General features: G+C 32.0%; 1 protein-coding gene across 1 annotated transcript; it reads left to right on the top strand.

Annotated features, from left to right (window-relative positions):
- The first annotated feature begins 11,668 nt into the window (after positions 1-11,668).
- On the top strand, positions 11,669-27,034 carry LOC120251536 (sulfhydryl oxidase 1-like). Its single transcript, XM_039260086.1, is given in 13 exon segments — positions 11,669-12,015; positions 15,310-15,334; positions 15,412-15,504; positions 17,078-17,259; positions 19,188-19,260; positions 19,364-19,432; positions 19,515-19,547; positions 19,549-19,589; positions 19,661-19,817; positions 24,768-24,808; positions 25,721-25,867; positions 25,947-26,387; positions 26,542-27,034. Coding segments are annotated over 13 exon segments (1,557 nt in total). The 5' UTR covers positions 11,669-11,788; the 3' UTR covers positions 26,570-27,034.
- The last annotated feature ends 471 nt before the right edge of the window (positions 27,035-27,505 follow it).

The raw sequence follows: 27,505 nt of genomic DNA, 5'->3' as shown, positions 1-27,505 counted from the left end.
ATATCTAGTAGTAGTACATCCACTCCTTGTGGGATCAATGACCCTGCGGTTTATCATACACTTTATTACTTGATCTGTAATAAATATACTTATATATGTCGCTACACACTATTAAGAGGCAATCAGGAACACCCTTTATTCATAATTGAGGATGAGTGGAATCCTCCTGAAGAACTTTGGCCAAAAAAGACAGGTAACTTCAAAAACCCTAATCTACAAAATTAAACACATTTATCAAAAAAATGTGATAAGCTTTTTTTTATGAAATAGCACGGATAAAACTTTCATGTAAAGCCACAATGTATTCATTCATATAGTCAGTAGAGGTATGCTTGGTTTCTTGCTTTTGTTCACTTTATAAGTAGTGCTACGAAAATGAATAACAACCAAGCTATGAATGCTTTTAGCCCAGGAGTACTTCTATAAGCTGGGAAGGTTGTCAAGAAAATGGAAATCCACTTTACCATTGAATGCATGTTCTTTGTAAAAAAGAATAACCATAAGACACAAGCTACCAATATTTTCACAAAGTCTTCTTGTTTTTAGACTCTATCTCCTTAACAAGTTGAAGATAACTAACTGCTTAAGGAACTTTCTTTTCGGAGAGATACTCTTGAAATACCAATATTCTCATAAGTGATAACCATGTACAAGGTAGTACAAGGATAATGCTCACATTTTCAACACTCCAAATCACCCATTGCTTGAATTTGAAATCATCACGTTGTTCATTATACAAGAAAAGGAGATCAACAAGGAAAGCTCATTTGTGTTAACTGAGGCAACCATAGATGCAATGCGAAAGGTGTAATCTAAAGGAGATCCATGTGTTAATTTTTGCATTAATGTTCATAAACTAAGAAATTTTCATGCAACCAAGTGACAACACAAACTACAAAAATTCTACATAATCGGGTTGAATTGGGATTTGGGGCAGATTTGCAACAGATTGTGGCTATCACTTTTTTCCTCGTCACAAATTCTTTTTGCAACATGAAGTAATCCATTGCAAACGTTACAATAGGTTTGCAATAGATTTACAAAGGCTCAGTTGCAAATTTGTTACAAATCCATTGTAAAATTTGTTGTAAATCCATTGCAAATTTGCAACATACTTGCAACAAACTTTTTGAATTTGTGATAAATCTGTTGTAAGTTTGCTACAATTGGGAACATATTTATAATGGAATTGGACAATCTGTGACAAATCTATTGCAAATTTGTTTCAAATTTGCAACAAACTTGCCATGTAGTTTGTGATAAGTCCGTCATATTTTTGTTATAATTGTGCAATCTAGACTGCATCATCATTCTCATGTGCCTCCACTCAAGGTGCATCTGTCTAAACATGTTCTGCTCTTACTGCATCAAATTCTGATTTTGCTACTAAAACTCTACCATCTTCTTTTTCATGCTTTCCATCTCAGGCACATTATTTAGGGGGATCATATCTACTGAAAATGGTGGGGGAGTTGATGTAAAACTACTGCAAAATGACTCTAGATACAAGCTGGATGCCTGAGATCCGAGACCATAAACTCTCTTCTTCTTTTCTCCGACAGAAGCCTCCTATTATATAGCTCCCATATTAGACAATGGAGGTTGTGAACCATCTGATAATGGCTGTGAAGCAGTCTAAACCATCTTCTATATATGTAGTGTCATGCAATTACAATACTAATTACAATATACACAATATAATCTATAAGTAAATCAAATAATCTCAAATAAAGTAACAAAATTACATAAACCATATGTGCTCGTGAATCAACACATTTTCCTTCTTTATTAATATGAGTTTTGCAGAAGTTATCAAATGCAGTAGGTATCTTCTGGAGTAACTTACTCTACAAAAAAAAACATGAACATTAATAAATAAATTAGTTTATAGTGAAAGTAGACTTTATCTACAGAAAATATTCAACCATGACACATTGAATTCATATAAAGAACTAATTATTGCATTCAATAACAAATATGTGCATGTGGTTTTTGTTATATATATATATATATATATATATATTCTCTTTGACATGTCAGACTAGACATAAATATGAACTCAGTGTGAAGAACTAGTATTACCACTCTTAATGGGATTAGAAATAGAGGGAAGGGCTACTATAGCAAGTGTAACATGTAACACCCCCTTCTTTTCTAGCTACCTAAAAGAAACCTTAATTATTTGCTCCTAAAAAATGGGTGACAAGGAGTGAGCTACCCACTTAGTAAGTACTATACTCATATTATCATGTAAGTAGTTATACATTGAAATACAATTAATAACATACAAGTAATCAAAATAATTTAATTCTCATGATATGAATTATAAACAATCAAATAATACACGAATTGATCATACCAATTTAAAAATTTCAAATCTCAATATCCTATTCTCTACCGTCATCTCTTTTTCCATTTTATTTATTTGGGCATTACTTGATCTAGCTAAGTATTTCCAATGGTCTAATGGTCATATATCTTTCTATGGGCATGCACTATCGTCGCCTATATGGACACACATCCAAATCTCATCAATCTCAAGTATTGCTATCATAGCCTATATGGATATAATACCTTGACACTCAATCATCGCCTATATGGATAGGTGTCAGCACTCTATCGCCTATATGGATAAGTGCAAGAAAGATCATAACAAACACCATCAATCTCTAGACCCAAGGACATACCCAAACAAGGTAAGCACTAGTCGTCTATCACTTTCTAATTATTACATATCTCACATCATAATATCAAACCAATCTTGCTTACCCACGTATTTTTATAATCTTAAACAGAAAAATTTATTCTTATCTATAACAACATAAATTCCAATATGCCATCAATCCAAAAATAACGACATCGTACATAATATGTATATATATATATATATACATATATACAAAGAAATCTCTCAGTCCAAATAAATTCATTATATATAGAGAGATATATATATTCATACGATGAAGCATACATCTAGATACATTTATAAGTAAAGCACTTAAAGCAATCACTCAATTCAACACTTAATCAGAAATAAATAAATTAACATAATCAAACATACAATCCCATATAAGCATAAATAAAGTACTTACAAAACAATTACTCAAACCATCAAGCATACAATTACATTCAACTATAAGTAAGTACTTACCTCTTGCCTAGCGCTAAACATAAGTATGTTCACCCTCTGCTTTATCCCTATCCTGCTCACCTAAAACCAAACACACATATTCATAATAATTCTAATTTTACTTGATGATATGAATACATCGATGTCTATTAATCTTTCACTTGTGACCAATTTGAATTAGTTATGGGGTTTTCTTACATACCAAAATAGATCCTCGAATCTATTGTACAAATTTTACTACTCTCATAATTAATCCAATATAAATCTCTAGTCCTTTGTCATCAATTCAACACACACACACACACACATGCATATGCTTTCCAATTATATAATAAATAACATTATAATCTATTTCCCATCCTCAATCAAATATAGATCTCACAAGAATTACAAGATTACATGTTGAATTTGTTTAATAATAAAGAAAGAGAAAAAGAGATAGTGAAATCTACTTGTTAAATGATATTGAATGCCAATAGTCCTTTAGAATCCGATCTTACCTTTTAGATTGAAAAGAATTTGGAATTTGGAATCTCAAATGATTAGTCAAGGGGAAGAGAAAGTTTGGAAGATCTAGAACAGAAAAATAGACGCCTTTGTGAGGATAATAAGTTATTAAATTTAGGGCTAAGAAACATATCTATATATAGATATTTGGTTTTCACATTGATCTTTAAGATTTACTTGAATTCTATATTGGCTCTTTTTTTCTTATACTGATCTCTAACATTTACTTTATTTTTTGGGCAACTCTTGTAACCAATTAATGGTTATTTAAGATTTTTAAATAAATATGGACGATAGCAAAATTTTTAATTGTGAATATAGTTAAGCTTTTTAATTTTAAAAAATGTTATATAACAGGAGCTGAAGTATACCAGTAGGAAGAGGCATATAAGTTGCAATAGTAGCAATAGTAGCAATAGTAGATGGCATAGAAGTGGGAAAGTGAGGGAGAAGGGATTGATAGTGATTGAGAGCTCGAGACAAAAAAAAATGGGAAACTGGGGTTTGGCGTAATAAAAAAATGATTTGTTTATTAAAAAAATTAACATAAAGGTTAAGTCTTTCTTTAAAACTTAACAACTGTTAATGAATGGAAAATTGGGACTTCAGAAGTCTTTGTTTACAACATAACAATTGTTTAAAACTTAATTAGGGAATGAGAAAGTTGTGCCTTGGGATTGTTCACTATAATTAAGTCTTTGTTTCTCTTTAGAGTAAATATGAGTTAATTAATTAATTAAAATTAAAATAAAGGTTTAAAAGAAATCTTAACATTTACTTAGAATTTTATCTGGATATTAGTGTACTAAAGATCAAATATTAAGTTATTTAATATTAAAATTTCCTTGATTTTAGTTTAGTTTATATTAATATATCCTTTATTTCCAAATTATTCATATTCATATTTTACTCATGTTGTGTTTGTATAAATTCTATTAATTTATAAACATTTATATTCACATTAATATTTTGTTAATTATAGCTACAATTATGTAATTTATTGTGTGCATTTCTAATTCTAGAAAATTATCTGACCTAACTAAAATTTATAAGATTAATTAAAACAATTGAACTAACCAAAATTGGAATGATTCGCAGCAAATTACATGAAAGTTCAACCTAATTAATAGATGAATAAAAAACTTACATAAAATTAAATTTTATTTCAAATATGTGACAATTCTACTGCAAATTTGCAAAATTGGAATGGTTTGCAGCAAATTACATGAAAGTTCAACCTAATTAATAGAAGAATAAAAAAACTTACATAAAATTAAATTTTATTTCAAATATGTGACAATTGTATTGCAAATTTGCAAATTGGGATGATTTGTAGCAAATTACATGAAAGTTCAACCTAATTAATAGACGAATAAAAACTTACATAAAATTAAATTTTATTTCAAATATGTGACAATTCTATTGCAAATTTGCAAATTGGAATGGTTTGTAGCAAATTACATGAAAGTTCAACCTAATTAATAGAAGAATTAAAACTTACATAAAATTAAATTTTATTTCAAATATGTGACAATTCTATTGCAAATTTGCAAATTGGAATGGTTTGCAGCAAATTACATGAAAGTTCAACCTAATTAATAGAAGAATAAAAAATTACATAAAATTAAAATTTATTTCAAATATGTGACAATTCAATTGCAAATTTTCAATGAAACAATTCCGTCATAAATTTCCATTGCAAAATTATAATGCCTTTATGCAAAAACTTTGAACTATGTCTTTTATTCCTTCATATTAGAACTTCAGCATGATGCCTTTGTGTTACTTTTTATCTCTTATGCAACAATTTAAGATAGAAGTTCTATATAACACATAATCTATCACAAAAATCTTTTGAATTATTACATAACATATTTGGACTATAGCATACATATTTTAAACAGCTAAATATAAAGTTTGTACTATTTTATAGTAAATGTGAACTATTATATAAAAGATTTAACATACTGCTTATAAACCTTAAGTTGTTATGTATAACTCTTGGATGATTGATTAGGACTTTGAAAATGTTAGTCTGGTTGCAAATTTTTAATACATAAATAATATGATTTTCACAAGCATTAATTTTTAGAAAAGTTTTTTCTTTTTTTTATTGCATAAAAGAAGTAAATTAACAAAACTATAGAAATCTACCTTTCTCTTTAAATGAATCTTACTTTCTCTTTAAATTAACAAAAATACATAAATCACATGTTTTTCTTTGACACAAATAAAAAAGGAAAAAGAAAAATGACAAACACAATATTTCATGTGAAAACCAAAAAGCCTTGGAACAAATCAATTAAATGTTTCACAATCTCAATATAAAAAACAATCAATTTTCATGTTTTCCATGCGATCGTTGGACACTTCCGCTTGGATACTATATTATGAACAAATAAATTTTTTTTCTCTTCAAATGAATTAAGATAAAAAAAAAATTATATAGAAATCAAAGTATTATATAGAGAATAACATTAATATGCTTTTCATTGATACACATTGCAAGAACATCAAGTATTCAAAATTCTGTAATAATAATAATAATAAAACTAAAGAGATAAAAAGATGATTTTTAGAGAAATAAGCCAAGAAAAAGATGGCTTCTAAGAAGCCAAGCTTCTTAATGGGGATGAAGAATCCATGAGGAGCTCTCAAATCTAAGAGGCTGAAATGATATTCTCATCAAGGTGGGTGGTTTGGAGTATTAAAGTTAAATTATAAATGAAATATTTTAAGAGTTCAATGTTAAATGTGTTTAGTTCCGTTGGTGTGGTTTGTGGGTTTAGAGAACACTCAAATACTCAATTAAATCTCACACAAACCAAAACAAAAGAAAACACAAGAAATTGATAACCCAGTTCGGCGTCCACTCGCCTACGTCTAGGGGCCAAGCCAAGAGACAAACAATCCACTAAAAGTGGTGAAAATACATGAGTACATACACTTTGTCACTCACATTCACAAATAAAGGTCACTACCCTCTTTAGATTGTCTAGTGGCCGCACTTTCTCTGACTCCGATTTCACACCTAATCTTAGAGCAATGTAGCTTATATAGACGTCTCAACGTCTCAAATATAGTTCATACCTCTTTTAGAATCTCCGAGTCTAACAACTTTAGAACCTTCCAAAATTAGAGGTTACAACTCTTGTTGTAACATAACTTGTAACATGGTCCTGACTGCTAACTTGACTGAGTTCTGGTTACGTTGTGAAATGACCTCAAGACCCATTAACCTCTCGGTCATGCTTAGTCCGAGTCGATGCAGCCAGATCTTCAGATCCCGACTACCGGTAACTAGCCTACCTCCTCAGTTCCTCACCACGTAGTCCTCTTTTAAGGGGCACATGTTTTTGTGCGTTTTCACGAAACTTTCCAAACTTGATTTTCAATTCATCCAAGTTTGCCCTTCAAATCTTCTCAAGAAAGATCTTCAATAAATCATGCTAATCATGGAAACAATAGACAAGTCTTCAATCATACCCTTAATAGTCTTCAATCATACTTATTAAGGATCTTGAAATCATACCTTCAATAGCCTTCAATCATACCATTGATAGGCATTTCTTTAATTAAGCTCCATTCCATATTTAGTCTCCAATCAAATCTCTCTAAATATGGTCTTGAAATGATCTTGCCATCAAGTTGTAATACATACCAAAAATAGCTCCACTAAGATCTTCAAAATATTTGCCTCCAATCCAAGACTCCTTGCAATGTCATCATTTACAACCCGTCACAATGGTCGCCATGTCACCTTAACTTGGTGTCAAATCACGCCAATTAAAGGCTTTTGCGCTAACAAAATGAAATAAAATAAAATGAATGATTTTTTTTTCTTTTCCTCTTTTGCGCTTTTTTTGAGTTTAGAAGCTCCGGTATTATTTTTGAAGGGATTTTTTTTTATCTCATGGTCTTAACAGAGGGGAATTATATGGTTATGTCAATTGAATCAGGAAACAGGAATCGAAGCTGATAATCCCGCAGGCACGAGGATAGATAAAAAGTCTATTTGTCTCGAACAACCCTAGTCTCACGACTTAAGTAGTAAACATCAAAACCATGCCTTTACAACGAACAAACCAATCCCCATCCAAGTAATCCCGTCCCTACATGCTACTAACACAAATAAAAATAAAATAAAAATAAAATAAAATAAAATAAAATAAAATAAAATAAAAAATCCTTAATATGTTTGAAAGGTTGAACTTAAAGCAAATTTTACGTGGGATCAAGAAGAGCCATAAAAACAGAGTGACACATTAAAGTAAAGGGCTTCCATCCTAAAATTGTGAAACGAAACCCTTAAATTAGACTTTCATTGGAACTTACCACCTCTTGTTGGATCTCTTTCATTGAGCTTTCTCAATATCTTTTTTATGAGACTTTGTTTTTGTGTGATGTGCATTTAATTTTTAATGTTCGAAATTGTTTTTGTAAGGTTTATTTGGTATTATATTCACAAATTTACATAGTACTTGGATTCAAAAGTAGAAGGGAAAGTAAGGGGAGGGAATGGGAGGGAAGAATAGGGAAAGTAAGGGAAAGAAAAGGAAGGCTTCAGCCCTTGTTTGGATAGACAAATTTTATGGAGAGAAAAGCAATGAGAGTTTTCTGATAAACCTTGTTTGGTTAAGGAAGGGAAATGAAAGAAAATGAGATATGATAATATGATTTACAAATTATACCCATATTATTAAATAAAAAATTAGTTATTTCTATTTAAACATATGCATTATAAATATCTCAAATAAATTCACACTTTTAAGTAGATTTTTTAATAAATATTATAATTATTATAATTATCATTATTATTTTGATTTTGATTGTTATACTTTAATTTTGCCTCTTCTCAAATACCACCCTTTATTTTTTCTTTGGAAATATATTATAAATTATTTAAAGACCAATTCCTCCTACTGTTCTATTGGATCATCACAAGATCACTTTATCATATTGTTAGTAAACCTATTCTAATATTTTAATTCATAGCATAATAATCACGTTAAATTAAATAATTATTAGTTTTTTCTCACTCAAGGAAAATTTTAATTTTATTTCTACTTCGAATAAAATTTGGATAGCAAAAGAATTCTATTGAGATAAATTCTTCCAAGAATGAATTGACAAATAAAAAGCACAACATAAACAAACAAATAAACAAATAAGCAAACAAAAAAGACATACATAAAAACAAGGATCTGGGATGGCTGTCATGTGAATACTTGATTAAAATAAGATTAGATTGAAAAAAAATGAAATAACAAACTTATGAAATGGAGTTATGTAATTAATTTAAAAAATTAAGGATATTAAGGCCTTTTCAAATATTTTAAAATTTTTAGAAGGTTCTCGCTTCCCTCAGCATCCCAAATCGAGGGGCCATAAAAAGTAGGGTTTCGGAGGGTCAGAGTTAACCATTTCTTTCCCTTCGTTAATTAAAAATTCTATCCAAACGAAGGAAGGGCTCACTCTAACCTTCCAAAACCTTCATTGTACTTTACTTTACTTTCCATCGCGGGCCCTCAATTCAAACATAGCATTAGTTTATATTTTATGAGATTTTGAATTAAAATATGAAATAAGACTTGTTTTGTTTGATACTTACATGTCGTTTAAGGATGTTGCACAAGAATTAAGGATATCATTAAATTATCTAAACTTTAACATTAAAAACAATCAAATTACTAAACTCTCTCTCTCTTCAAACCATATATTTCTCTTGGGACTAAGGGTGAGCAAAAAAATCCTGATCTGATAATCCGATCCCGATTTTTTTATCCAATTTTTTTGGTAACCGATCCGAAAAAAAGGGTTAGGTATCCGATCCGAATTTTTTGGATCAAAATTGGGTCGAATCCGGGTCGGGAAAAAAAATTAAAAATCGGGTATCCGAATTCGGTCCGGTTTTTTATTTTATTATATTATATTATATATATATATAATAATAATTTTAAATTTTATATGGTCAAAAAAGTAAAAATGAAAAAAAATTCCAAATCCCTCATCCAAACCCTTTATATATATATATATATATTACACAATAATAAATTTAAATTTTACACGGGCTAAAAATAAAAGAAAAATATCCAAATGTCTAATCAAATAACTTAAAGAGATATTTATATAGTTATATATTAATAAATTTAAATTTTATAGGGATTAAAAATAAAAAGAAAAAAATTCCAAATCCCTCCATTCAAATCTCCAAATTTTCAACTGACATTATCCCACCTTTTCTCTCCAGCCACCATTTAATTCTGTTCTCTCTCAACAACTAATCATCTTATTTGATTTTTTTTTTCAATATATATAAAACCCTTTATTATTTTTGTTATGATTTTTGTTGCGTGGAGAATAATGTAAAAGTTTAATGTTAAGTTATAAGTTATTCATATTTGTTTTTTTTATGTAATGTTGTCATATAAAACAAATCCATAATTAAATTCGGATTCGGATATCCGATATTCGATCCGGTTTAAACCGGGTACCTGATTTTCGGTACCCGATTTAAATCGGGTCGGATAAAGGTCGAGTTTTTGCAGATCTGAAAAACGGTACCCGATCTGGTTTTAAAAACCGGATCGGGTATCCGGTTTTGCTGACCCCTAATTGGGACTATAAATATTAATCTTTTCATTTATATAACTTAGGAAATTGAAGATGGGTAAAATTGAGTAAAAAATAAGTATTGCTTTCATATTGTAAAACGACAACTATTTTGAAATAAATATTTTTTTTTTTAAAACTACATGTATTTTGGAATGGAGGGAGTATATTATATGCATTTGATTTAAAAATTAACTTATTATTTGATATTTTTATTTTATAAATTCAAGTTCAACTTGGTTTAACCGTAGTTGAATCTCTTGACCTTAATGGTATGGTCCGATTTTGATTACCTAATAATTTTATCCAACAAAAACAAAATAAAAAAAAACCCTCAAATATATTTGAAAGGTAATCCAATCAACTGGGTTCCCATGGCCCACCAAACTCTCATTGAACTACTTTTCCCATGGCCCACTAATCCGGCGCCAAATTCTGCGCCAATTTTACATAATGCTACAGTGGTGCGCAACATGTAGCGCACCACTGTAGCAGCGCTATTTTTTTATTTTATTATTTTTTTTATTTTTTCTGTTTTCATTTTGATTTTTTTTTCTTTTTTTTTCAGTTTTATTTTTTGTTTTTTTATTTTTCAGTTTTATTTTTTGTTTTTTTCATTTATTATTTTTTTTTGGTTTTTCAGTTTTAATTTTTTGTTAATTATTTTTTATTTTTTTAGATTCTTATTTATCTTTTTTTATCCTTTTTGATTTTTTTTGTTTTAATTTTCAGTTTATTTTTTTAATTTTTCAGTTTATTATTTATTATTTTATTATTTTATTATTTTTTAGTTTTAATTTTCAGTTTATTTTTTATCTTTATTTATTTATTTTTTATTTTTTATAAATTTATATTTATAATTTATATTTTAATTTAATTAAATAATTTATAATTTAAGTTTGTATTTTTTAATTAATAAAAAATAAAAAATTAACGAGAATAATACACGAAATATAACTTCATTAAAATTAACGAAAATTACACGACAATAAAAATAAAAACACGTAAAAATAGTCATAACATAGATTATCATCGATAAGAATAACAAAAACCACAACACACAAAAATCTGACTAATGAAAAGTTCGAAGTAGATGGGATTTCAATAATCCCGCATGTATCACCATCAAACACACAAATTACTAATATGAATATAAAAGTATAAAGTAAGAAGAATATTCTTAGAATATTTTATTTTAGAGTTAAAAATAGAGATGATGGTTGGAGAATTTTTTTAAATTTGTATTTTTCATGTATGTCAGCCAAATATAGAGTTTTGGGTTGGAGATGGCATCAACCATTTTCCCTCATTTAGACTCCACCTTTATTTTTATTTTTATTTTTTTAATTTACCAGATCTCGTCGTCTCCAATGTCAATGCTTTTAATAAATCTCTTTTTAAAATTTTTTTTTTCTTTCTCGATAAAAATACATTTTGAAAGGCTCCGTACCTAAACCCCCCTCGTTTCTCTTTTTCTTTCTACTTCTTTTTCGAAACCCTGGAGATCCCAAATTCCTAATCTCTCTCTTCCTCTTCCAGATGCTATCTCACAATTTTCCTTGCCTTTTGATCCTTGTTCTCCTTGTTTCGCCAGTCTTGGAAGCCTCGGTGATCTCACAGATGCGGCCTCGGCGTTCGATTCTCCGGTATTTAGGAGATGAGATTGAACCCCCGGACGCTGCGGTGGAGCTTAACAGCACCAACTTTGATGCGGTCCTCAGCAATTCTCCTGCTACCTACGCTATCGTCGAGTTCTTTGCTCATTGGTAAACACTTTGCTCTTTTCTCTTTCTTTTTCTCCTTTTTATATCTTCATCGTCTATGTGTGATCCAAGGATTGTGAGAATTAGGGTTTTCTTTTTTTTTTTCTTGCTTTTATTTAATTTTGAAATTAAAGTTTTTTTTTTGGGTGGAATCATTGTTAGTTGACATACATATTTCACAATTAATTAGCGATGGTAGAAAGATCAGAGTTTTCGTGATAACAATTATTCCACAATAATAATAATAGAAAGAATTAATCTTTGTGTTGATGTTGGTATTTGTCTTGCGTCTGAATCTTACCTTTAAATCCTATCAGTTTAATCCAATTGTTTTAATTTGTTATCTTAATTATTTGTAGAATAATCAGCTAATAATTAATAACCCATTTCTTGCACAGCAAAACTGGTAGGTTTATAGCAGTGAAGGCCTAAGAGGATCAATTGGTAATTTGAAGAATCTGTTGTCATCTTATAAATTTGAATTGCACAAATTTCTTAAATTCAGATGCAGAAATCAGATTTAAACATCAATTTTTAAATCCATTCACTGTGATTGTGTGAATATTTTTATTATCAGAGCACCATTAGGAAAAATGATTTCCATTCCAATGGTATGATGGGGATTTCTGCCAATCTTCTCTCTCTCTCTCTCTCTCTCTCTCTCTCTCTTTTTCTTTATAACGGAGATTTCTACAATTCTTAGTCATCCAACTATATCATCAACATAGTGACAGAGCAGGCCATTTTTCATATAACCAACCAATTGAATACCCAGTCCATATGAGCGTAATATAATTTGCCAAGGGCCTTTTGAGTACAGGATTTAAATCTCTAACGAGTAACGAGAACACTTCCATTTCATAGCTTGAACTGTTGAAGAATTCTAGCAAATTATTTGTAAAAGATCTTCTTCCTTCAATAAACAAACCTGACACTTTTCTAAAATTAGCTGACTGGTCATGATTAATGACAAAGTCAACACTGATCAACCAAGGGTGCACACCTAACTTTTTGATTTCAATCTTTGATAATCTTTAAACATAAGCTGTTGTAACTAGACAAGATGACATAAATAAAGAGTGCTAACCACATTATTGGTTATTCTAGCTGATTAAGTTAGAGGGATTGTGGTTTATGGCTTAATGGAATTTGATGAGGTTGTGGAGAGCCAGGTCAGGTAGTCATGGTGAAGCTAGAAAAGACTGTAATCATAACTATTTTGAATATTTGGGTTGCATATTTCATTAATGGCAATGATTAGATCCTTTTTATTGAACTTGCAATAAATTGTTTTTCTGGTGCTGTTTCTTATCTTGGCCATCTCAGCCTTTTTTTTTTTTTGGTGGTGATGGTTAGATGACATATCTAGCTCTTCATTTCTAAATCTGGCTTAAATGCATATTCTTTGGCTACCAATGAATTCATTACTAATGACTGTATGGAATATAGTTTTGGAACTTGAATAATACCAATAATTGCATTCAATATGTGGACGAGCAAATAAAATGGGCCAAGTAATTGTACTTTTGCAATAGCCCATTGATATATGACTTTATTTCTAAACTAAAATGGGTGAAAATATTTAAAGAAGCGATTGGTCAGTAAAAAAAATTCATATATGGATGATAGCATTAAAAGATGATTGCCAAATGAAACAATATTTCTTTTTTCCTTTCTTAATCTCCTTCTTATATCACACAATATAATTTCTTTTTATCCTACTCCATTTTCCTTCCTTTGTGTATCTCTTTATCCCTTTACCTCTCTAAGTTTGTAATTCTCATGGAATTCTAGAATATAAAGCTATCCATATGGTGATTATAGATATGACCCTCTCATCTTGATATTTGCACTTCCTTCTTAAGTTGTGGCTGTTTGAGTTAAATGTAATTTGAGGTGCACGTGATTTTCACTTTTTTGCAACTGATCTGAATTAGAATTGTTTATTGTTTGAAAATTTGAACTTGAAACTGTGATAAATTTTTTTTAGGTTCTTCGATTGCCAAACTTGTTTATCAAAATATTCATTTTATTCAATTTTAATGCACTAAATTTTTTAATGTACCAAAAAAAAAAAAAATTCAAATTTGTTTTTCTTTATAATTGATTTTATTTATTTATTTATATTTCCTCAATTGGCTATGATTAGTGGTTTAGAGTCATACTTTTTCTTAAACTTGGTGTCCAACCCAAGAGTCATGAATGAGAATGCTTAATATGGTGTATAGATCAGAGGATTGGATGATATATTGTTAGGATTTCTGAAAATACCTGCCTGGATGCTTTTAGTGTCTGTAATAACTCCTTTGCGTATTCTTTTTTGCATACAACTTATGACCTTCAATGTATGGGCAATAGGCAACTAGGCTTAAAAAAATTGCAGATAGTTCTGAATGTTCTGGTGATATCATGCTTCATTTCTTAATGATTTTTCCCCCAAAATCACTTTTTTGTCTGAACCATTTTATCATTTCTATTTCTACTGAAGATTGATGTTAGAGTACCATTATGAAGTTTGGCAACCGAACAACAAGCTTAAAAGGTCTAACTAAACTTTTGTTGAGCAACCGATTGTTTATAATATGCTTAGAGTCACGATTAGGTGAATATGCAGAGACCTCACGAAAGAATATTGGACCATATCGCTCAAATATTAACTGGTAGAATTTTGCTCTTGTATTTTCATTCGCCCTTGGGTATTAAGAAATTTGAGAAAGACTAATGTTAAAATTGATGTTTCAAATCTTTGTTTGAGCTTAGCTGTAGTTTGGTAAGGGTTTTTGGATAATAGCTGGAGTAAGGCTTCCAAATTAACCAGAGAGATTTTAGAGAGTTATATTCAGTTAGAGAGAAGCAAGTAATATTTAAATATGAAAGATATCAGGGAGTTAATTACAAATCGATGCAGTTGTTCCATTAGTGGAACTGATTATGTGTCATAGATAAACTATGAAAAAAACAACATATATGTTTAGAATCTTGTTCATTAGGTTTATGCTGGCTTAAGTTTTAGTATTTGTGTAGTTAAATGTCTTAGGAATAAGTTTAGATTTCCTATACCAAAACTTGTATAAAATGGAAAGCTGCTAAGGCTTACCACCAAGAAGATAATATGATATCATTTGTAATGACATACTGAGTAGTTTAGATTTCATTTCTGTAATTTATAATTATTCTGACTTGTATAGATCATGGCATTGGGTAACCATGAGGACTCACTTGTTTTGATTTACATCTATCTAGTCCTTCTGTTTGGTTGATAAAAATGTTAATCCGTTTTTATGCTCAATTCTTCAGGTGTCCTGCTTGCAGAAATTATAAGGTATATCAGTTTCATCATTTCAGCTACTAGCTTGTGTGAATACTAACTTAGGTATTGCTTGGAAAACAATTTTATAGCCTCAATATGAGAACGTTGCAAGACTATTCAATGGGCCTGAAGCAGTGCATCCTGGTATAATACTTATGACACGTGTTGATTGCGCCTGGAAGGTATAATGACTTTAAATATTGAAACACCTTTCTGATTGTCTAATGCTGAGCAATAGGATATGATAAAACCTTTCATGGTTGCAGTTGCCTTTTATGTAAATATGTACTTTTTTGAATCTTGTTTTCTACACAAGCATTCAGTAGATTCAATCATTATCAAATTAATCCTTCTATTTCATTTATTATTTGATAGGCTATCATTTTATGCATGCATGTAGAATGAGACCAATGGTACCTCTTGCTCTTTTGGAAACCTTAGATCATCTCAGAATGTTGTATTCTTTGTGATAAGTTTGTCACAAAGAATACTAATGTAAATCCATTGCTTTATGGCTATGACTTTTATGTGTGATGGTGTTATCTTCGTGCATTATTTTAACTACTTTGTAAACATTTGTAACTTTATGATCTAGATAACGCATGATATTGTTGAGAAGTTAATTGATATAGGTCTGCAGTTTGTTAGTAGATTCCAAGTGCCATTTAAGTTTTAACCTCAAAATGTTCTAGAATTTTAAATAATGGATCAGCAATTTGCTATGAAGTGTCTGTTACATGAGAATTCAGAATGGTGAACCACAACTATGATAAATTATAAAGTAATTTTAGAAGGGTACTTCTAAATGATAGTGTTGAATGCACCAGCACATTCTCTGAGCTCTTTTTATATTCAATTTGCATCATTGAGATGAGTGTTTTTATGAAGTGTTTCATTGCTTGAAGTGGAGTTGAGAAAGTTTTTTCAATAATGAAGAATTATATTTTAAGTTGGAAATATATGGAAACTGGCATTTAGATAACCTGAGGCACTAGGTTGACTTTTTTATGGATATTTTGTATGTGAGATGAGGAAGGTTTTGTATGGAAATCCTTTCAAGTTTAAATGTCTATTCCTTTTTCATATTTAATACATTTTGCCATATTGTTCTTGATTAAATCACCCTCTTGCATGTTGTTTAAAAGCTTCCACCTTGCCTTGATGATAGTAATCTAAATTTGTTTCTGCCTTTTCCAGAATTAGTCATTTACTCTTAAACCTTGGCATTTAGGTTGTTTGGTCTTGGCTTAGTATCATGCAACCCAAGGTCATTGCTTTAACACTGGTGAAACCTAGATTCAGTTCAGACTGCATCAAGTGTCTTAGCAATCAGTAGTTGAAGTTGATCTTATTGGGTGATGTATTACTAAGTAAAATTTATTTAATGATGTGATTGGACAAATGGCATGACTTGTGCCATATTAGCTGATGCCCTGTATGTGAGTGATGATTTTTACTCGGAATTTCTGCTTGTAACTTTTACAAATGTGGACTGCTTTATTTCTTTTGTTATGTAATTGTGAAAATTTCATTGCCAGTGTTTCTGAACAAGAGATTTATTTATAACCATGTAAGAAACGTGGATTACATCTTCAGATTCATCCTAATGCATATTAATTTAGTTTACAATATCCATTTACTGTTCGAAGTTCAAATGCAACAGATTCTGCTTGTTTTTGCAAGCACAAAAATTGTGCTCAAGTTGAAGTAGATTACTCAGTGATAATCAATTCCTTTGAATGTTTGGCAGCACAGATGAATACAAATCTTTGTGATCGATTTTCAGTTAGCCGCTATCCCATGCTGCTGTGGGGACCTCCTATTAAATTTGCATCTGGTAAATGGGATCCTAAACAAGAGAAAAATGAAATACATTCTATTGATGATGCAAGAACAGCTGAACGATTGCTTAATTGGATCAACAAGAAGCTTGGAAGGCAAGCAATCTTTCTAACTCTCTTTAAATGTTACATAAATCAAGAAACAATGATGATTGTATGGACTAGAGACCAACAGGGTTTTACTTTGCTTAGAACTATACATAAGAAGCATGGATAAAAGATGTTGTTACTCAGTCAATTACCATTTCATACTTAAGTGACTTTCTACAAATTATTTGGTTTTGTCACTCCACCAACTGAGCAAGTGTACTGATCTTGGATGAGAGATCTGCGTGTCATGCCACTAGTTTCTGTTGTATATTGAATCATTCAGTGTTATCTAACATCCCAAAATGTCATTTTATTTAATGTGATACACATTTCTTTTATATTATGGTTATGTTTAATGAGAGGTGCGAGAGGATGCTTGAATAAATTTGTCTGTAGTTTTGATCAATTGCATGATCAAACTGTGTGCTTGTATTTAAGATGGGTTGAATTCTTGGTTAAATTGTGAACTGTCAATGTGCTTAGTTATGGACACAGTAGGGATTCTTTGCTTGTTGCCTATTCTCTCGGTTTGTTTTGCTCCTTAAAAGTATACTGACAATCAAAACCTTGTCTAATCTGCATTGTTTTGTGTTAAAGCTTTGCAATTGTGCATTTTAAATCTCAAACAGCTGCAAAAAAGTGTGTTGGTGATCTCATTTCTATGACTAAGTTTCTTATCTCACTATTATTTTTTTAATTAAAAAATTTCTAAAATTTTTAAAGCAATCCCAATCCTGTAATACTAATTTTCTAGATTTTGGAAAACACAATAGCTTCTATCAGTTCTTTTTCTTTAGGCTTATAGGTGGATTTGCTGTAACAGTTCTTCAAAAGATAAAAGTAGATTTACAATTAACTTTTGTTGATTCAGATACATTGATTACAGAACTTGTTCTACTACTTGGTGCTACTTATGTGTTATTATTGTTAGTTGTGCTCTTTGTTGGTGTTTCTTTTGTAAATAGAGTTGTTTTGGTTGCCTGTAACTTGTTATTTGGATTTTAATCTGTTTAAGTAAAATTACGTGCTTGTTTCAAAGTATTTCACAATAACACGGTATTTGAAAATACGTGCTATTTTTTGAAAAATGTTCGAGGTCCTAATTTCAACTTATGCCCAAAATGAGTGCAAGTCCAAATATGAATTTCATTCTCCATCTAGAATGTTAGTAGGATTATATTTAATACTCTGGTTTATAATTACCCTATCTTTCATAGTTATCATTATGAATTTATTATCTTCTATATAATCAAATAGATTTTGAAAATTTCAATTTTATATGTATGCAGCTGTACAAAAACCAGAAATTGCAGAGACATACCCTTGTAACATTTCTCCTTTCATATAAGCTCCTCAAGAACTGAAATTATATATATAGTTGTTTGATAGTTAATCAAAGATTATTGAACTATATAATTAATATAATTTATGGGAAACTTTTTGGGTCTCAGTTAAATACTGTTAGCTTGTTATTATTATTATTTTTTTTAAGTTCTTCATTAGATGTGTAAATAATAAATGTAACAATTATATATATATATTTATATATATTCTTAAAATATAATTTTATCATAAATATTTATAAATTGGAATGTAATGAAAATTCATATGAACACGTAACTAAAATCTCTAATTATGGATTTGCAGACCTCAATCAAACCCAAAATTATGCTAACATGAATTTTCAAATCCATGTAACTTCAATTATGTGCATCTTTAAATCCAAATATTTCGAATTAACTCCAAACAAATGCTACCTTAAAGGATATAACCATGCATTGGTTGCCTTGATGTGACCTACTAAAGTGTTTGTTGTTTGTTCATTCACTGAAGCTAGTATGTGGCTGCTCTTGTGGTCCTATTATTTTTATATGTATAATGACTCTTGACACCATTTACATACAACTGATAAGCTTTTCATGTTTCAAGCACAGCTCATTCAGCTTAGAAGATGAAAAATATGAAAATGAGAATACTCTTCCGTGGAATGCTTCTGATCCTGAGCTGGTATCGTACAAGTTATACAACTTTTGCTTTTGTTTCGATCTTCACATGTGTTTATTTGTACATTAGTTTTATCTCTACTTCACAATTATTGATCTTATGGAAGATTTCTCGAGCTGTATATGACGTCGAGGAAGCAACAACAAAAGCTTTTGAGATAATTCTAGAACACAAGGTAGATTACAATATCATATTCAACATTATTATTGTTGAAATCCTTGCAATGTGTGGATGTTTTGTTTTTGTATTTTCTGCAGATGATTAAACTAGATACTCGATCCCCTCTGATTAAAATTTCTCCAGCTTTTGGTGGCTCATCATCCTTCTAAAAGGTTGGCACTGTTGTTTATAGCATACTTCTTGGCTGTATCTCATCCTTTTCTGTATCTCTGTTGTTTGTTAGATGTCGAAAGGGAAGTGCTGATATACTTGTCAACTTTGATGACCTGTGGCCTTCAGGTCTTCTCCCAACTGGTCCTCATGCAGCTTCCATTTCTAAAGAGAGAGATGGCTTGAAAGGTTTTTGGATTTGTGGAAAGGAGGTTCCTCGTGGATATTGGGTGGGTGTAATACTTTTAAAGTTTTCTCTACTATGTGGCTGATTATTTGTTTATGTGGCTTTATTGAAATCAACATTTTTGATATGATGGACTTATTCATGTTGCGCCTAGTATATGATTCAAGCATGAAGTTGCTCATAGGAAGGTGTACTATAGCAAGAATACAAATCAACTCATTTGAACTGTTGTAGGCGATTTAAATTTTAAAGCATGTTTATTTGTTTAACAGGTGTTATTCCCTTCTGTAAAATGTTGTTTAATTTTGTTGTTATTACTCATTTTCACAGGGTATTAGCAAAAATGGCTTCTTTCATCTCTTTGTATTGCAACTTTATATGACTAGTCAATTACCCTCTTGAAGTATGTAATGATTGTACAGGAATTATATTGGCATGCTATAACCTGGCTGGTGATGTTTCTAACATTTATCATTTACTTAAAAGGAAAATGAGAGATTTTTGGCTTATTTAATATTGAAGAATATACACATAAAAAAATTCTCCTTTATTTTCTTATATACCCTCGAGTTAAGTGTACTGTTGTAATCTTGTTTCTATTTAATAGATTAAAAACTGTAGAAAGTTCCCAAGTTTAACCTAGGGTTGCATGCTTACTTCTGGGAAACTTGTTCAAAGATTTGAGTTTAGGAAATTGAGGGACAATTTATCCATTTGATGTACTGAGTTCTAATATGGGTGACAATATCTAGCGTAATATGACATGCCAACTTGGGAACATTTGAACAAATGATTGAGGTGTTTTGGAGCCTAGAGATGAATGCAATACATTCATGTGATAAACTAATATTTAGTTTTTCAGGGTTATATAAGCAAGAAACTCACAAAAGAAAGAAGTGTGAGATTGCAATTTAGATAATATGCTTTTTCTTGTTTGATAGTTCTATTTCTGCTTTGTTTTTTTCTGTTCAATCCAAGCTTTTGTTTTCCTCTTGAAACTATCGAATGTTTAATTTGCTTTTATGCCTGCTTTTTTGCATTTGGTCACAGTTTATGGAATAAATATTGTTCCACTAGAGTTTTGACAAGGTGTGTGCTTGGCCAAGCTAGTCATTTGCTTTGTTGAATGAATACATTTCTTTGGGTTTGATCTGTGGTTTTGATTTTTGCGAACATTACAATTTCATAAATCACTTATAACTTCATAAATCATTGTAGAGCACGTTTCTAATATGGATGTGCTTTGTGCTTTGCAAACTTTTTCTTTTTATTTGTAGAACATCTTTCTTAAATTTTTTATCTCATTATCAAGCTGTGCTAGTCCCCTTTTTGTCTGTACTTAAATAGGTAGTTTGTCTTGACCCAAAGCATTTTTACTTTTCCTGCTACACTGTATGCAAACTCTGATGCTCTCCTTGTACTCTTTGCTGGTGTTATGATACTATTCTAGCTCCCTGAAGATAATTCCCAATTATTTCCTCCACTAGTTTTCACTTCTTGCGCTTTAGGTTTTCGTAGGCTTTCTTGACTGTTCTATGCGAAAACAGTGAGAAAACCCGACACTAACGTGAGCTGTGAAAGGTTCTAACTGAAAGAACTTGCTTGGAGAAAAATAAGTATAGTCTACCATCTACAACAAAGTATATAGTACGAGCACAAAGTATCTAGATCTTAACTCTTGGAGATGTTTTCGATCACACCAAAAACATAACTACCAAAGGATTACTTCACTGGAATTTAGAATCAAACAGCCGTGTGCAAATGGGAAAACTGTGGTCTTTTGTGACCTTCAAGATACTATTAAAATATGTACAGGTCAGGGATATTTGGAGAAGATACAGAGTCTAATAACAAAAGTAGGGAAGAGAACTTGGAGATGGGAACTAAGATGAACATGTCTTAATTTATTGGTGAACATGGAGTGGAACTAATTTTTCTTTTTCCATCTTCATGTATATTTTTCAGAATCCCATTATTATTATCTGTTAGATTTTATATTTTGGTACTAGTGGGCCTTATATGGGCTCTATCTGGGTTTAGAGGTCTTACACAAAAAAGTCTCAAGACTTAGTGGCTCAACCTCTATACCTATATATAAACCCATTACACTTCTATTGCACAACCGATGTGGTACTATATTTTCAACACCCTCCCTCAAGTTTAACTCGGTCAAACTTGCACAGACTTGTACACCAGAGGACTGTTTACAAGGACTTGTACACTATTTGTGTCTCAGAGGTCCTACACATATGGAGGTCATACACACATGAACTTGTATATCACTTGTGTAAATATATATATTGAGCTCCACTATATTGCTCTGATACCATGTTAGATTTTATATTTTTGGTACTAGTGTTGGCACTGCCGGGCGACCATGCTTATTCCAACAGCGATCCTCAGTGTGGCCTGGCTGTCGACAAAAGGTACATACAAATTTATTCCGAGAATCACCACGGCCAGCTCCTCGACCACCACGAGAGGAACCTTTACCACCACGCCCACGAGAAGCTAACAAAGCGGACTGATCAGAGGACACAACGGGTGATGGAGATGTGGATGTAGAAGACAGGCGAAGCACGTGAGCATAAACAACAGCAAGATCAGGCATTCGCTCAGAACTCAAAATAGAGCCCTTCACCTGGTTTTGCATCTCAAGAGGGAGTCCGGAAAGATATGCGATGACTGCAACTTCATTTCCTGTGAACGATGAAGGCGTGGTCGATCAAGAACTAATGGTCGGTAAATATCTAGCTCATCCAACAGAGCTCGTATGTAAGCGAAGAACCCGAGAGGCGTACGATCGCCTTGACAGAGTGAAATAGCTGCTCATACAACTCAAAAAAACATGAGATATTATTTTCATTTCCATATGTCAATCTGCACATCTCCCAAATCGCTTTGCAGTAGTCAACATCACCACACTTCGGGCAATATCCGGCTCCATACTACCGATCAACCATGAGCACGATCGCAAAGATCCTCGAAAGAAGCTAATCAAAGATACTTGGCATCCTTCGAGTTCGGCGGATCTGCCGTGAGGTACGATTATTTCTTATGAGCCATAAGGAACTGCTCAAAACTCTGTGCCCAAAAAACATAGTTCCTCCTATCCAACTTTTGTGAGGTATAATGGAGATTCTTAACTAAAGAATCATGAGACGAGGACATGACGACGACAAGACAAATCCTTCGAAAGAATAAGACAAGGGCATTATCGCGTAGGGTCGAGGAACATCACCAGGTGCCCATATACCAACGAGAACGGCAAGAGATGAACGGTGGCTGGCGGTAGAGGTGGCGACGGTGGGTGGAAGGCTAGGATTTGGAGTGGCGGTGGCGGCGGCAAGGTTTTAACCCAGAGCTCTGCCACTTAGAGAAGACGGAGTCATGCTTGGTGCACTTGCAGCTCCTCCCTATTCAATCGGGAGGACATCTCACAATTGGAGGCAGGCTCATCTTCGCATTGATTCCATGAAATATGAAGCTTTGCCTCGGTTCATAGCTCCCGGTTTCCAAAAACAGCGCCCAGATCGAAGGGAATCTGCCGGGTGCTCGGTAATGGGTTTACATATAGGTATAGAGGTTGAGCCACTAAGTCTTGAGATTTAGTGGCTCAACCTCTATACCTATATATAAACCCATTACACTTCTATTGCACAACTGATGTGGTACTATATTTTCAACACCCTCCCTCAAGTTCAACTCAGTCGAACTTGCACAGACTTGTAAGACTTAGTGGCTCAACCTCTATACCTATATATAAACCCATTACACTTCTATTGTACAACTGATGTGTTACTATATTTTCAACATCCTCCCTCAAGTTTAACTCAGTCGAACTTGCACAGACTTGTACACCAAAGGTCTGTTTACATGGACTTGTACACTACTTGTGTCTCAGAGGTCCTACACACATGGAGGTCATACACACATGGACTTGTATACCACTTGTGTAAATATATATATTGGGCTCCACTATATTTTTCTGATACCATGTTAGATTTTATATTTTGGTACTAGTGGCCCTATATTGGTTCTATATGGGCTTAGGGGTCTTACACCAAAAAGTTTTAAGACTTAGTGGCTCAACCTCTATACTTATATATAAACCCATTGCACTTCTATTGCATAACCGATGTGGTACTATATTTTCAACATTATCATTGTCTTCCCCAAGTTTGGTTACAATAACCAGTAGGATAAGAAGACTAATGGAAATGTTGTTTTGTCTTTTCTCTTGTGGGAACTTCTTGAGAAAAATAGATTTAGTAGATTCAAATTGTTCAATTAGTAGATTCAAATCATTTAGTAAAATAGTTTTTGCATTTATAGTATATGTGGTCATGCATGTTTCAGGAGATGGACATTGAACAATGATTAGCAAAATATATTTTGGGCGACACTATCTCTTCAAATCATCCTACTCTACTCAATCCTTTACACCGATGTATCTTTCATACTATCCAGAAATTCAGACGCATGGGCTACGTGAGACCGTTTGTTTACCAAGCAAAGCAGACAACTGGGGTAGTTGCTTGGAAAAGCTCACGTCAGCTAAAGAGAAAAAAAGAAATAGAAGATGAGGAATAGAGAATACGAACCAAGAGAACAAAAGACGTAGAAAGTCTCGCAGCACAACACGAAACAAAGAAGAGGGGCAGAGACAGACAGACCAAGAGCACTGCTATAAATGTAACCAAAAGCAGTCGAAATTCTATAACAGATTTTTACCGGGACGGATCAAACTGTGATTGAATATATTTCTTTCTCTCCTCAATCTCTCTTTCCTTCTGGTATAATTTATAATTTAGAATCAATATTAGGAATTTGAAAATTATTTTCTTATTAATTGTATTAGAAAGAAATTGCAAGTACTAAATTGGTTAGTCTTATTCTGTTCAACGGGTGCACATGTTTGAATGCCAGTCTTTTGCATTGAACTTTGCATGATTTATGTTGCATTTTTGCTTAACTGTGTATTTTGTTTCAGATATTTTGTCGTGGGAGCAAAAATGAAACTCGAGGATTTAGGTGTTGTACTTAACTTTTGAATATTATCTACTTATATTCTGCAATCTCTTAATAAAAGTTGTTTTGATCTTTGTATCTCACATCTGACTCATGGGGCCAAGAATGTTGAAACCTATTTATTGTTTTCATCTACTGTTTTCTTTTTTCCCTAAATGATTGTCAGTTTCAACTTGGGTATTTTAACCATCTTGTTCTATAGCTTGGTAACCGCCCATTAATGGGAAAAAGTTATATGGTCTTTGTTATATTATGATTAGTTTTTTGCTCCTAGGTATTGATTTCAGGCAAATCATTTTCTTGCCAAAAGTTTTAGAGATATATCCAGGAGATGGTCATTTTTTTTTGTTTCATCATTTTCATTGGGCTAACAATTTCTAGTTGGGAAATATTTTTCTAGCATTTTAGGAAAATTTTCGAATCAAACTTGCAACACTTAGGCCTACTGTGTTGATTCCTTTAAAAGGGCCTTGTGACCTTTAACTCATGTGCACCAACTCCCACATGCAAACCTCTTGTTTTCCTAATTTCATAGCCTGCTTCTTTTTCGTTCTTGCATGTGATGTGTGATGAATGATTACTTCTTGGAAAGAAAGCAGCATCATGTGGATAGCAATCCCACTGCTTGCGTCAAGAATCCTTACCACCATGCTTCCTATTGTTTTGGAACTTATCCATATGCTGACATTCTTAAACTCCAATTAATAGAATATCACTTCAATTTGGTTTTTTTAACTTTTAAACTTATCCTGGTCATCTATCAGAAGAGTCAAGTCTCAATTTAGTATTGAATGAAAAATTGTTCTATGCATTAATGCATCCCTCTATATTGTATTGTATGCTTCCTGGATATATTCTATGAGAAGAGTTGATAAGTGATTTCTCCAAAGTTTAGGCTCTTATTTCTTGTTGCAGTTGTGGCCTTTGGGTTCTACTACATTCTTTATCTGTCAGAGTTGGAGATGGAGAGAGCCATTCGGCTTTTACTGCTATTTGTGACTTCATTCACAATTTCTTCCTCTGTGATGAATGTCGCCAACATTTCTACGAAATGTGTTTGAGGTACTGAAAATTGAACATTTCACTGATTTTTTTTCCCTGTCCTGGCATTGTGCCTTAGGATTAAAATCTTCTTGTGCAGTGTTTCAACCCCATTGAACACAACTCGTGATCTTGGCCTTTGGTTGTGGAGGGCACACAACAAAGTCAACGAAAGACTTATGATAGAAGAGAAGGATATGAAAACTGAAGACCCGAGATTTCCTAAGACCATATGGCCACCGAAACAGCTCTGCAATCAATGTTACTTTGCTCCGAGTAGTAAAAGCCATGGAGCTGCCCTCTTGGACTGGAATGAGGATGAAGTGTTCAAGTTCTTGGTAAAATATTATGGTGAAAATCTTGTCTCATCTTACAAGGACTCAGTTAGCGACAGCAGAGACGGAGAGTCAATTGTTGATGATATGGCTGTCTCAACAAATGCTGTTGCTGTACCTGTTGGAGCTGCATTGGCCATCGCTCTTGCCAGCTGCGCATTTGGAGCGCTTGCATGCTTTTGGCGCACACAGCAGAAGAACCGGAAGTACTTACACCAACTACACTCTTTAAAGAACATATGATTTATTAGGATGGTAATCAATTGCTTTTAATGGCTTGGTTAGAAGGAAACCAATTTGTGTAGGTAAAACAGATTGATCCTTTCTGAGTTATTTATCGTATTTTGTTCTTCTCCACAGGCAAAGAAAGAATTTATCCAAGACTTGACTAAAGCTATCGGCACGCCGGGTGTTGATCAACTTGTGCCGGGTGTTGATCAACTTGTCGAGCCTTCGTTTTCTTTACTGGGAATGCAAATTGTATATTATTTCTTAATTGCAATTTTGAGAAACTGGGCATCTGAATAAGATAAAGGAAAAATAAGGAAAAAAAAAAAAAACAAAGAGCTTTTGAGGTGTTTTGTTTTTATGATAGTTGACAAATGAACATTTTGTATCCTCGCTTAATATCACAGAAGCATCTGTACACGTTATAGGGCGTACTTTTACAGGGAACCAAAGAATAGCCTTGGAGTAAACAATACCATTATTGCCTCTATTACTGTGCATCAGGTGATTATGGCCTTTATTTGCTCATTTTTGCCCTTTATATGGTCAGGTAGCGTATATTTTGGTGAAAATTTAGTTCCTCAAATGTGGCTATTATTTCCAGAACTTTAATTCTAGTCATGTATTTCAAAACTTTTTTTTTTTAGAAAATCTGTTTTTTTGTATGGATCATCGATTGTTAAGCATGAATTAATGTAATAAGTATATAGAGGACAAATTTTATAAATATAAATCTATTTAGGAATTATTGAATTTAAGTTATTTTTAGGCCTGCATTTTGCCTGTTGGTTCCAAGCCCTATGGTTTGTAATTTTATTAAGCCTATCTTTCTGTTGACATGCAAGGCAAGTGGCATCCGTTCCTTATGTGGGAATAACTAGAAGCCATGTGGTTTCAATTTGAAACTCCATCAACCTTTTGACTTGATGCAGGCGATCTTATAATTTTAAAAGGGAAGAGAAAAAGTATTTGCAAAAGTAAGAACAGGTTTTTATTTTCTATGATTCTATGACGTGTGGTTTCTCATATTGTATTAATTTGTCATTTTTAACATGAGCAAAATTGTCCATTCATGTAAAAAATAGTCCTATGACAT

The sequence above is a fragment of the Dioscorea cayenensis genome, chromosome 20 (assembly GCF_009730915.1).
Source record: "Dioscorea cayenensis subsp. rotundata cultivar TDr96_F1 chromosome 20, TDr96_F1_v2_PseudoChromosome.rev07_lg8_w22 25.fasta, whole genome shotgun sequence".
Taxonomy (NCBI): domain Eukaryota; kingdom Viridiplantae; phylum Streptophyta; class Magnoliopsida; order Dioscoreales; family Dioscoreaceae; genus Dioscorea; species Dioscorea cayenensis.
Note: the sequence above shows the minus strand (reverse complement) of the source record. Positions and strands in the feature narration are given on the sequence as shown.